Source organism: Papio anubis, chromosome 9 (assembly GCF_008728515.1).
Source record: "Papio anubis isolate 15944 chromosome 9, Panubis1.0, whole genome shotgun sequence".
Classification (NCBI taxonomy): domain Eukaryota; kingdom Metazoa; phylum Chordata; class Mammalia; order Primates; family Cercopithecidae; genus Papio; species Papio anubis.
The window spans coordinates 62,653,688-62,667,116 of record NC_044984.1 but is presented as its reverse complement, the minus strand read 5'-3'; the positions used below and the strand labels follow the sequence as shown (position 1 = coordinate 62,667,116).

The 13,429-nt window shown below is 37.0% G+C and overlaps 1 protein-coding gene across 11 annotated transcripts in view; it reads left to right on the top strand.

Annotated features, from left to right (window-relative positions):
• MDM1 (Mdm1 nuclear protein) overlaps positions 1-13,429 on the top strand; it is a 39,502-nt gene that overhangs the window by 11,720 nt on the left and 14,353 nt on the right. For 10 of the 11 annotated variants that reach the window (XM_009181166.4, XM_009181168.3, XM_009181169.3 and 7 more), the window contains 7 exons: positions 599-702; positions 781-880; positions 5,622-5,651; positions 5,982-6,157; positions 6,969-7,298; positions 8,182-8,294; positions 8,389-8,498. In XM_009181166.4, coding sequence (XP_009179430.1) covers positions 599-702; positions 781-880; positions 5,622-5,651; positions 5,982-6,157; positions 6,969-7,298; positions 8,182-8,294; positions 8,389-8,498 — 963 coding nt within the window. The remainder of the gene's footprint in view (positions 1-598; positions 703-780; positions 881-5,621; positions 5,652-5,981; positions 6,158-6,968; positions 7,299-8,181; positions 8,295-8,388; positions 8,499-13,429) is intronic. The other variant, XM_009181167.3, reaches the window with a different exon arrangement.

The following is a 13,429-nucleotide window of genomic DNA, read 5'->3' as shown; positions in this document are numbered from 1 at the left end:
GCAGAATCAGGCTAACATGATTATAAATTACAGGTAATTGGGGTATAAATACTATTTTTTAATCTCCTGGAATGTTGATACCTGATATTTTATGGGTCCTAAAAATAGTATAAAGTTATAAGTAAATATGACTAAAAGTAAAATGATTTATATACACACATATATTAGACCTATGATATTATCGGAGAAAAAACCAGAATTGTTATTCAGTAAAGCGATTTGGTAACTAATTCATCAGGATCCTATGTTTAATTACTGTAATGCAATTGTAAATTTAGAATATCAAGTTCAGTGTATGGTAACATTATTTAGATATGTATTTGTTAACTTAAAAATTTTCTTCCTTAGCCAAAGATCTAAAATCTTTATTGTTAGAAAATGAAGCTATATCCTCAGCTAAACTTCAAAAATAACTAACCAAATATAATAAAAATTTCAAAATTTGTTTGTTGATTTCTTATTTTTGTTTTCTTCAGTATCTAAAGCTTCTAAAAATAGAAATGTCATTAAATATTCAAGTCTAACTTTATAACATCCATGTTTTCACTTTAATGTGTAACATTTTAAGCATAAAAAGCTTAAATTATTTCCATTTCAGAGTAATGAAATAGACGATCCTTTAAAATTGGAAGCAGAGATGGAATTAAAAGACTTACACCAGCCTAAAAAGAAGCTTACTCCTTGGAAACATCAAAGACTTGGGTATGTATTTTAATAGGAAAATATAGTATTTCAGTGATCAACATAGTGAAATATTTACTTTCATTTCATTCCTATTAGGAAGGTGAATTCCGAATATAGAGCAAAATTTCTGAGCCCAGCTCAGTATTTATATAAAGCTGGGGCTTGGACACGTGTGAAGGGAAACATGCCAAATCAGGTGAGTGTGCGTGAGCTCAATAAGCCCACATGTTCTTTCAGCCTCTATTAACACTTTAATTTCACAATGAGTTCCATTTGGTAATAGAGACCACAATTTAAAGAAGTATGATATAATAATAGCACTAATAGTATCAGGAACTTATGTATTAGGATGTAAATTATCAGTGTGTTTTTTTTTAATGCCACTGGCTCTTCAGCAATTACTATTCATTGAGGTCTTTTAAGTTAACGCTTTTTACCATCAAACATTTGATTGTGTTAATAGATTGAATTTATAGAATTGTATCATTATAGATTTGATTATTTCATAACTTTCAGACCTCCACTCTCTCAAATGAAGATTAAATAATTTGTCTGATAGTGATGCCCATTGTCAGTGTGTACTCTTACAGTTTGTAGGCAAAAGAAAGGTGCAGCTTATGTGGTTAGAGGTGTGAGCTACAGGTTGCGGTACTCTAATGTGGGAGAAACTGGGGATCTGAAGATAGGTTTGAGGGGAAGGGTAATTCTAGAGTTGAGAAGTGCTACTTTAGTACTAGCTTCTTATACTCAAAGGATAGAGAATGGAACATTTTTATTATTGTATTAGCATCTTTCAAATCGTATCTTGACTTTTTAAAACTTTTCTGAGAGAACAAGCTACATTAAAATGTTTCTGTTTAGATTAGACATTAGTAAACATCCCACTTCCCCCTGTCATTGTAAACAGAAGGATAATTTGGATGGGGAATGGGTCTTTTATTTAGCTCATTACTTAAAACCATGGCCCACAATTATGTGTAATCAGCCTCTGGGGGAAACGGCTGGTGCTCGGTGCTCGGTGCTCGGTGCTCGGTGCTCAGTGCTCAGTGCTCTGAGCTGCTGGTTCTTTGAACTGCAACTCCCAGACACATGTCCTAGTGACTGTCATGCTGTCTGCATATTGTTTCAGGAGGTCTGATTCCTTCCACTCTTTTGCTTTCTACTTCTCTATTTGAGCATATCTTGAAGACAGCACAGGCAAGTAAAAGACAAAGCTCAAAGCTGTCCCAGATATTATCTGGGGCAATGTTCATATAGTCCCCTTAGTGAAATCAAGTTAAAACTAGGAGCGTCGAAAGCACCCATGATGGAAGAAAGGCAGTGAGTCAGCTAAACTCTTGAGCAGTTTGTGACCATCCCAAGTCTTGGCAAAGATCTCCCTGACTGAGGAATCTGATAGTGGGAGTGAGGAAAAGCAGGACAGAGGCAGAACAGTGTGTGGCCAGTAAATCGATGTCAGCTGCTGGCCTGTTGTGTTTAGGCATGACACTAGGTTGAGGTTATGAGAAACTCTTTGTTTTGGAAGACTGTGTTTTCTCTGAGATTTCTACACTCGATCTTGGCCAAAAGACCAAGAAGCAATTTCTTTAAGATGAGTTTAGGTGTCAGAACTAAACATCTAATTGAGAAGATTTGTTAAAACTGAAGTAATAGTAAGATGAGATTCCTTATCCTGCCTTGATGGACAAGAACATTGTTGTTGTCAATAGACTTTTCAAGGTTTCCTATTTTGATATCTTGGTAATGTTGCTTTTTTTGCTTATTAAAGACTATATTGGTGGTTGTAAATATTTAAATTAGTGGTATAGTTTGCCTTAATTTCTTTGAGAAAAATAATTCAGAAAGTAAATTGAAGTTAGAAAAGAATAAGAATTTTTAGCTAAGAAGTCAGTGATCATTGATGATAACAGTTTTAGTTGACCAGGTTATAGGCATTTAATATGGGCCATGTTTTACTTAGATCTCTCGGAAGTCATTTACTATAGGCAGCTGATTATGAGTTTCCTAAATATAAGGTACAGTACTCCTTTATTTTCCCACTCCTAACATTCCAACACTTACGACTAACAAAGTTATAAGTGACTTCCTTGTTGGAATATTAACTCACTTTTTGAGTCACATTAGTTTTTGAGTCCATATATCATCTTCATTTCTTTCTATGTTTGAGATGTACTTTGAATATGTTAGTAGTCTATAGTCACTGGAAATTCTATGCTAAGTCCCAGTTACCTCTCATAGAGCATTAGGGTGGTTGGTTTTATTTGCCCAGTGGTTGTGTATTGGTCATCTCCATTACAATAACCACTTGACTATTGCTTTTTAAAATGCTCACTTAAGGGATTGTTTCTTAATAGTCAGCAATTACAATTTTTTAGGTTCTATCCTCAGAATAACTACTTAATCTATGTTAAATTTCTTTTTTTCTTAATTGTTAGGTAATCTTTTCATCATCTATTGGTTGAGGTGGTTTTATTCTAATGTGTCTTCCACAAATAGGACTGTGTTTCAAGATAAAGTCCTGCATTTGAGAGCTGTCCTATAAGTTGATAGACATTGTAAAGACTAGGTATAAAGTGACCCCTCATTTTGGGGGGATGATTTTTGAGTAAAAAGAGTTTTTATCCCCTGTTTCTTGAGTTTGAATTTTCTGCATATGTTTTAAATAATTTAATTGAACTCTTAATTTGCACAAAGAAATTCAGAAAACATTTTTACTTATAATTATATCATATCATATAATATGATGACATTACTTGACCCAGAAAGGTGCGTGTATGTTGTTTTGAGATGGGAATGGTTTATTTCTATCCTTTTTAGTGGCTCTGGTTGTTGGCTGTAGGGATTGTTCTATTTAACATTGAGTTCATGCCATTCATTTTTTTCCTCTTCTTTTTAGTAGAACATACTACCTTGGAAAATGTCAGCCTTCTAATTTTTCATCTTAGTTTAGGGTTATAGATATTTAAAATCATATATTTGTAAAATATAATAGCACTAAGATTATTAATAAAGATTATTGATATAGTAAATTTAAAGCATTTAGTTTTAAATGTCAGTAACAAATAGAACTGAATAAATCAAAGTTCTACAGAATTTTTATGAAGTAGCCTCTCCCCCTCCTTTCTAAATAAAGTTGATGTCAAATAAAACTGGATGACTGTGTACATGGAGAGTATTCATCCATTCTTTCATTCATCATGCATGGATAGGAGCAGCTGCCTCTGCTGCCCCCTCCACCTACACAGTCCCGCCACTCTACCCAACACAGTGCAGGACCAATTGGTCCCCCTTTTGAAGCACTCCTTCAATTTACATTTCATTTGTTTATTATGGCATAGACCTCCATCAATATTATGATAATTTATGTACAGGTTGACCTCCTGTCTCAGACTGTGAGCTCACTGAGGGCAGCGAGTTTCTTGCTTATCTTTGGCTGCCATGGTTAGCTCAGGCATACCACTTAGTCTGCACTCAGGACAGGTTGTGGACTCAGTGCTTAAGTGCTACATTTTACCTCACCTCAAGAAGTTCATAGGTTGATGGACGAGGAGGACATGTGCAATTAATTCCAGTAAAATTGAATATGTATTAATGGGAATGTGCACAAAGAATTCTGAGAACACAGAGGAGGAAGTGATGCTAAAGCACATAGGTGATGGAGTGGCTATGAAACATTTGAAACATGGGGGCACTTATTGGCAATAAAATCTGGAGTATATGGAGGCACTTTATAACAAGGTTCCTGTGCATTCAGAATACTCTGGTTAGAAGTTCAGTTGAGTTAATTCATGTACCTCACTTCTACCTGTTAAATGCAAAAACCACTGCTAGAAATTTTCTTTAAAGTTATAGGAGTTGATAGAAATGATAGATGAACAAAGGTTTTTTTTGTTGTTGTTGTTGGCAGTGAAGAAAATATTTCAAATTATCCTTTAGGATTTTTTTTTTCAGGTATGGTTCACTAGAGTAGGACTCTGTTGGCATTATATGGTTTCTTATGCCATGTAGGTGCTGTCTTTTGCTTTTGCCAATTCCCTAGAGTTGTAACACTTTCATCTCTGCATTCAAAATCGTATCTTGTTAAGGAGCTGAGAATATGTTTCTACAATTACTTTTACGTTGCTGTTTCATTGTTTGCTTTTTTTGCCCTGAAAGAAAAGCAGTTCTAGAATAAAGATTTTCTGTCTTGATGATAAAAAAAATTAGTGTTTTTCGAGAATAAATAAAGCTATTGAACAGAATTTTAAGGGTAAAACTTCAACTTAATTTTTTTTACATTGTGGAATTGTACTTGGAGAAGCCAGCAGGTGGCAGTATGATGTATAAAGTGAAAGGTTTCAAATGGGTATAAAGGCTCCTTTTCATCAGAAAATGTTACTTGCATATTAAAGAATTCATATCACTTTATTATTCATCAGAACTTTTTTTATACTGTCACTTTGTTGAACATATTTCTATTATGATTTTATGGGCTATTATTGTAAATTATATATTTAGTACTTTTTTTTTTTAAGTAGAGATTTTGCTGATTCCAAGGGAACATTGAGGAGTTTGGAGAGGGAAGCCTCATAACCGCATAACTCTCCCAGTGAGGGCTTCTGTAGCAGTAGTAGCTGTATGCAAAGCCATGAAATAAAGCTGGGTTAGGGATTTCTGGCGTGTAAGCACCCTTCCAGAGGTGGGGAAATAGGAATAATAATTAGATTGCCTAATTTATCTGTCATCAGCAGCATCCTAGCCATGCAAGAATGTGGCTCGTTTTCAAGATAATAATAAGCTATCTTGGTTACTGAACTAATTACTTAATATACTAAGAAATATTGATTGACAAGTTTGGTAGATATCTAGAAGGGAGAATAATGTGTTTCATTGGTTCCATTAATATTCAGTTATGGCATTAACCTATCATTAAGTGTGTTTCTGTATTCCTTCTCTAGGGTTCTCTAAATGCCATGTGGTATGCCGAGGTTGGTTGCTTTTGAGTTTTTAAAAACTATAATGTATAGATTACTTGTGTAATTTCAGTTGGAATAAAAAGTAGATGTCAATATTTTTCTTAGCTGCTGTAAATTTCTCCCTGCCTGCTGGTCTGAAATAAAACAGCTGCATCGTGCTTTAGCTTGATTGTTTTCGTTTTTGCTTAAATGCACAAAGTCTGATGACTGTATGTGGCTAATTTTGCCTTCCTTTGTCCTTGGTCCCTGGCTGTATTTGTTCAATGTCTTTGATATGCTACTTGGTGCTATTTGTAAAGAAGCATTTACAATAGTATATGATGTCTGAACTCTCCTGTATAGGTTAAAGAACTCCGAGAAAAGGCTGAGTTTTATAGGAAGCGAGTTCAGGGGACACATTTTTCTCGGGACCACCTGAATCAGATTCTGTCTGATAGCAACTGCTGTTGGGATGTCTCCTCAACTACAAGCTCAGAAGGAACCATTAGTAGCAACATCAGAGCATTAGATCTTGCTGGGTAAGATATTCTTTGTGGATGGCAAAAAAAGTTTGTTGACACTTATATAGATCATAGAATGTCATAGGAAAATGACCTGACTACTCAAAATTTGTCTCCAGTCAAATGGAAATGTGGCAGCCATTTATTTCATTTTTATTCTCTGTGAAAAATAAAGCAATATAGATTGCTTTATTTGTGTATAAATACCACATAATGTAAATCTGGAAGGCTAGATTTTTATAATTTTTTTTTGACAATTAATAGCAGAGTAGGGATGATTATATGGTAGATGTAAAAAGACCTTTAGAAGGTGAAAAGAAAGTCAACAACAATAAAAACGTAGAGACTGTAAGCTATTAATGCATACCTATTATCATTCATTGATGGATTTTGTGGCTGATTCAGAACTTGACTGCTGATTTTATGGAAGAGCGCTTTGCTGTTTTGGGCTTAAATGAACATGATGTAACTATTTGTAAGTGAAAGTAATTGAAGAACTTAGACCATGGGATCCTAGTTTATGTGTGTAAATGCCAGTTTAGGGCTAGGTATGACTTGTGTCAGCAGATTAGATGTACACAAGCATATGTGAAGGTAGGAGTAAAAGAAGATAAATGCATTTTGGAATATTTTAATAGAAACTCCAGATTATAACTTTGATTTATTTTACTAGATTAGATTTCCTTCTTCAATACCTGAGCAAGGCAATATCTATGGAAAACGTGTAGTTGTGAACAGAAGAAGGAAACGATGGACTCATTAAAATTGGTGTAGATTAGGAAAGTGCAGACTATTCACATTTAAAATAAAACTGATTTTGTTAACACAGAGATACTACAAGCCATAAGACTTTGCAGAAATGTCCTTCTACAGAACCAGAAGAAAAAAGAAAGATCGTGGAAGAACAGCCCCAGAAAAATACCACGGAGAAATTGGGCGTGTCAGCTCCCACTCTACCTGTTAGAAGGCGTCTGGCTTGGGATACAGAGAACACTAGTGAAGACATACAGAAACAGCCCAAGGAGAAGGAGGAGGAGGAGGAGGAGGAGGATGACAACGAGGAGAAAGGGGACAGGAAAACGGGCAAGCAGGCTTTTATGGGAGAGCAAGAGAAGTTGGATGTACATGAGAAATCTAAGGCAGACAAGATGAAAGAAGGGTGAGAGTTTTAAATTACTCAGTATGGAGAAGCATTATTTACATAGTCGATATGTACTTTGTTTTGTCACTAAATATAGTGGTTTACACTTTTGATTTTATGACTAATAAAGTGCAGATTTTATTTCAACGTCACAAAGGCACTGCTATGTGGTGAATAATTTGATTCAGGTATTTAAGTCACTACTGATTGGTAATTGAATACTTGAATTCTGGGCTACTTTGGGAGGAAGTAGTTAGGATTATTTTCATTTATGTCCTATAATTTATGGTGTGCCAGATTTGCAAATGTGTCTGGAAGAATGACTTTAAAGAAAAAAGCTGGTGATCTTTAATATCAGATGATTCTACCAAAAAAGATAATGTTTTATGATATTTTTAAAAAAGTGATTTCTGAAAATAGCTAATTCCTGTTGTTTTATGTGTAAATTGCTGTGGGGAGTTGCTCTTCTCCACCTATGATAATAGTGCCTTTTGTCTATAATGTAACCCTTATTCATTCATGGATGTTATGGAACTTGAGCCTTGATGTAAGGAAGGATTCTCTGCTGTGCTGGTGCTGACTTGCAGTGATTTTCCCCCTTATCCAGTATTCAGTCACTTTTTTCTTTGTGGGTTGTTTTTATTCTATTGATATAGTCCATATAGCTTATAGTATTTTTTCAGTGTTCAGTTTTATTTTTGATCTTGTGCTTAGTTCTATTCATTATTGAAAATTTTAGTCTCTTTTAACTGCATGTGGATTTGGTGGTGATTTTTTCAGAAACAAAATGGCATTCTCTCACAAGTTTTATATTTTATTGCACAATGATGACAAAGTATTTTTTTAATCATATTTTCTGGAGGAAATGCTGTATAGATTCATAGATTGTTTCAATTTATAGGTCGGATTCTTCTTCTGTATCCTCAGAAAAAGGAGGCCGGCTTCCTACTCCTAAGCTGAGAGAACTTGGTGGAATCCAGAGGACTCATCATGATCTCACTACTCCAGCTGTTGGTAATCAGCAAACACCGTGCAGTTCTTATTTAACCTGCTTTTTCTACATGATAATTTAGTGTAATTGAAACTATCATCTTCTTTATTTTTCCAGGTGGTGCTGTTTTAGTGTCTCCATCTAAGATGAAGCCTCCAGCCCCAGAACAGAGGAAAAGAATGACCTCTCAGGATTGTTTAGAAACTTCAAAGAATGATTTTACTAAGGTAAATATATTTTGGGGAAAAAAATTCATCTCATCTGTGACTAATTATTGTAGACATGTAATAAATGAATGATAGGTTAAGAATTTAGAGAATCGTGGCTATCATACGAGGCGATGATACTGTTAACCTGCTTTTAGTAAGGCAAAAGTCTTGACTTTTTTCTGTTAGAAGCATTGCGTTTCTGTTGATACATTTTCAACTTTGTCAGTAGTGACTCAACAGGAAGAGAAAGAAAACAATACTTTTATTGAGCATCTCCTGTGTGGCAGTTGTATTCCAGCTATGTTACAGGCATTGTTTTAGTGCTGGGGATATAGCAGAGAACAAACAGACAAAAATCATGGTCGTCATTGAACTTACGTTCTAGTGGAGGAGAGAGACAAACAAAATAACCAGGTAAAATACACAGTATTTTAGATATTGATTAGTACTAAGGAGAAAAATAAAGCCGCTGAAGTGAACAGGAAGTGGCCAGGGAAGTCCTCAGTGCGAGAGTGGCATTTAAGCAGGATCTGATAAAGGTAAGGGATTGACCTGTATGCGGATCTGGGAAGGTCTAGGTGACAAGAACAGCAAGTGCAGATCCCTCAGGTGAAGGGGGTATCTGCCTGTCTGAGGAACAGCTAGGAGATCACTGTAGCTGGAAGAGAGAGAATGAGAGGGATAGCAGTGTTGATAATGGGTTCAGAGACATAATGGGGTGCTAAATTGTGTAGGGCTTTGTAAATCATAGCAAAGATACTGAATTTTTTTCTGTATGCAGTGGGAAGCTATTGGAAAGGCAGAGGAGTGACATAATTTTACTTAGTTTTTTCCCAAGGTCTTTCTGGCAGCTGTGTTGAGAATAGATAGTAGTAGAGCAAGAGCTGGTGCATAAAAACAGTTGGGAGTCACTTACTCTATCCAGGCAAGAGGTGATGGTTGGTTGGACCTTGGTGGTGGCAGTCAAGGTCATATGATAAAGTTCAATTCTGGATATACATGGAAGGTACAGCCAACAAGATTTGCTGATGGGTAAGATCTGGGGTGGGAGAAAGAGAAAAATCAAGGGTGACTCAAGATTTTTGGCCTTAGCAATAAGAATGGAGTTACCATTTAACTGAGTTGGGGAAGATCAAGAATTCCATTCTAGACACACTAAATTTGAGAAGCTTATTAGACGTACAAGTAGACATGTTGAATAGGGAACTGACTATATAGGTTTGGAGTGTACAGGAGAAGTTGGGCTATCGGTACAGATTTGAGGCTCTTTACAGCTTAGGTGAGTCAGGTATTTGAAGTATTGAGACTGGAGGAAATCATCAAGGGGGTGGGTGTAGACAGAGAAGAATAGTTGCAGACGGGTCTAAGCCCCAGTTTTTTGATATTGGGAAGTTGAGGACTAGTCAGCAAAGGAGACTGAAGGAGAGCAGCCAGTGAGGTGACAAACAGGAGACTGGTATCCTGGAGGTGTCAAGGGGGAGGGAGAGTCAATGCTACAGATAGGTCAGTAAGATAGGACAGTTGCTTATTGGATTTAGCAATACGGAGGTCATTGGTGACCTTGATAAAGGGCAGTTTTGGTGGAAGGGAGGAACAAAAGCCTAAGCGCAAGTGAATTCAAGAGGAAAAAGAGGAGAAGAATTGGAGAAAGCTGCCACAGATAATTCTTTGAAGTGTTTCTTTTCCAAGAGGGGAAGCAGAGTAATGCAGGAGTAGTTGGGAGAAGTGAGATCAAGATGGAAGACATAACAGCATGTTTGTATGTGGACAAGAATAATTTTGGAGAGAGAAAAGTTGATGATGCAGGAGTGAGGGGAAAGTTGTTGGAAAGATGCTCTTGAGTAGGAGAAAGGGCTTAGGATCTGGCAGAGATATGGAAGGGTTGGCTTTAGACACTGACTGTTTATTTTTACAAGAGGGAAAGCTGAACTCATGGGCACTGCTGATGAATGTAGGAAGATGCGATGGCAGCTTTTGTAAAACCTCTTCTTACTGCTTTTTGGTGACGTGTGAAGAAAAATCCTTGCTGAGAATAAGGCTGGGGAAGTTGTTGGAGATTTGAGGAAAGTGAAGGCATGGAGTAGTCTTCTCAGAGAGTGGGAGAGTGAGTGGGCCAGGGGAATATGGGATATTTTAGGCCAGTATTAAGGGGCCATTTTAGGTTGGTGGTCACAAAGTTGGCGGAAGACCAGTCAGGAAGGGTTGTGTGCCTTTCTCCAGCAATGTTTGGCTACAGAGGTACAGCATACTTTTATCAAATAGAGAGTTGGATTTACCTAGGGTTTTGAACTTGATAGAGTCAGAGTGTTGCATTTACCTAGGGTTTTCAACTTGTCATGAGAATAAGACAAAGTGAGAAAAAGGGGAATGGAGTTAAGGTATATATGAAGAAGGGATTATAATGAGTTGGTGAGGGAAGGACACTGGGACTTGAGAACAGTGCAGAGGTGATAGGATCGGTGGATGGATGGTCTAGGTAAAATAAAAGACTTGTTGGAATTGGGGCACCCTTGGGGATTCGTCTTAAAGTTAGGAAATTGTGGTCAGAAATTTAGATTATGGAGAGGTTGCATTTACCAGTAATGATAAGGCTTAACATATAATCATAGGTGTAAGTGGTTGGAGTAGAATAGAGAACATTCAGAGAAAAGGTTGAAAATCTATAGGGAATGTTGCTGATGGCTGTTTGTGAATTTGAGTACAAAGTAGGAGTTTTCAGGGTTTGGGAACAGGTGGGAGATGGGATCAGAGTACCCTCTACCTCTTAATCCCCAGTGCTTAGAACAGAGCCCAGCTCATAACACGTAACAGATGGAATGAATGTTATTGGAGTGACAGAATATCTAAACTGTTTTCTGTTGCTTCTGTATACATTGGTTTATTAAAGGAAATGTGACATTAGGAATACAGTCAGAGGACTCATGAGAATCAGATCTTAGTGGATTGTTATACTCCTCCTGAGAAATCCAGGCTGCCATCTGGAAGGTGTGAGCTTTTAGGCAACTGTATACACACAGCTGATTCAGCCAAAATGAGTGACTAATCCATATTTGCAACTGGATTTATATGTATTATTTTCACTTACTGTGGAATTAATTTATTGAGTAATCTAAGTAGAATAATATCATTCCTCAGAATGTTAATGCCAATCTCTGTCTCACTGTGCGTACTGTACACTTTTAACATTTTAATTACCAACTCCTCTAAAATAAGCAAGTTTCTGGCCTGGCACGGTAGCTCATGCTTGTAATCCCAGCACTTTGGGAGGCCGAGGTGGGTGGATCACATGAAGCCAGGAGTTCAAGACCAGCCTGGCCAACATGGGGAAACCTTGTCCTTACTAAAAATACAAAAATTAGCTGGGTATGGTGGCAGACGCCTGTAATCCCAGCCACTTGGGAGACTGAGGCACAAGAATCACTTCAACCCGGGAGGCGGAGGTTGGAGTGAGCTGAGATCACACCACTGCACTCCAGCCTGGGAGACAGAGTGAGACTGTCTCCAAACCAATAAATACATACATATGTACATACGTATACAAGTTTATTATCGACAACTTGATTGGATATCCTTCCATGTGAATTTTCCGCGACCAGCACTACCAGGGACTATACCTGGAGCTAGCTAGATTTGGTTATTTCCCAGTGTCTACCCCTTAGTTACTGGTAGGCAGAGGAGTCACTAAACTTTGATATACACCATCAGTTTTTCCCCTTATATTCTCTTATAGAAGCATTGATAAGAAATTACATTATTATGTATAAAATTAAACCTGTAGGTCATTCAATTTCCAATAAATTATCAGTATGTACCAAAACTTTAGGGTAGAATTCTTATATTGGTTTGATCATCAGGAAGCATTTTCAAATCTTAAAATTATATTAAAAACCCAAGTGTGGATTTGCTCACTTCATTCATTTAGCAGATTTACCCATATGCTGTGGCAATGATAATGGATAGAAACAGACATGGTACATAATCTTAGGAAGCCTACAGTCTGGTAAGGGAGATACATATTAATCACACACAAAAAAGGTGAAATTAAAACTAATAAGAGTTTCAGAATAAAAGTATTTAGCGCTATTCTGGAAGGAATTGGCCTAATCATGGAGATGAGAAACCACCTTGGAAGTCAATGATGCTTCTTTGAAAAAGTCTTAACTGAGCTAAGATAAAGGAGAAGAGGAAGCATTAACCAGGAAAAAAGTATGGGGAGCATAGCATATGCCAAGATCTTGTGGAGAGAAAGAAGGCAGAGTTTGAGGAAACAAAGACCAATACAGTGTGTGGCAGGGAGTCTGGTGCAACATGAGGCTGGAAAACATAGCACCATAGGGATTTCTGTCATTATCTCAAGAGCAATGAGAAGCCATTGAAATATTTTAAGTATGGGAATTGTAATGGATATATGTTTTCAAAATCTGTCTGGCTGCCATAGGAGGCAAGAGTAGACTGAATGCCCTTAAAAGGCCATTGTAGTAGTCCACGTAGGAGGTGTTGGTAGCTTGGATGAAGGAGGGGAGAAATAGAAGTGGATGAAACTGCACAATTGTGTAAGGGGAACAATGTTAAGGCTTGATGCTGGGTTGGATAATGGGGGATGAGAGACAGGGATGCCTGCTAAGTTTCTGGCTTGCCCAACAAGATTGATGGAGGTACCATGCACTGAGCAAGAGAACTCTGGACAAGGAACCTCTTTGGAGGGGAGTTTTATTTTCATTCATTCAATTCAATATTTAATAGGCTCTTAACAAGTGCCAGGCACTGTTCTAGGATCTGGGGATTCATTAATAAGTCAAAATCCCTGCCTTCATGAAGCTTACATTTTCATTGGGAGGAATAGACAATTTTTAAAGAAAATAATTTCACATAGTAGTAAGCACTGTGAATTAAATGAAACTACAGATCTCTAAGGGATGGGTAAGACAGCTTTAGTTTGGGCCATCAGG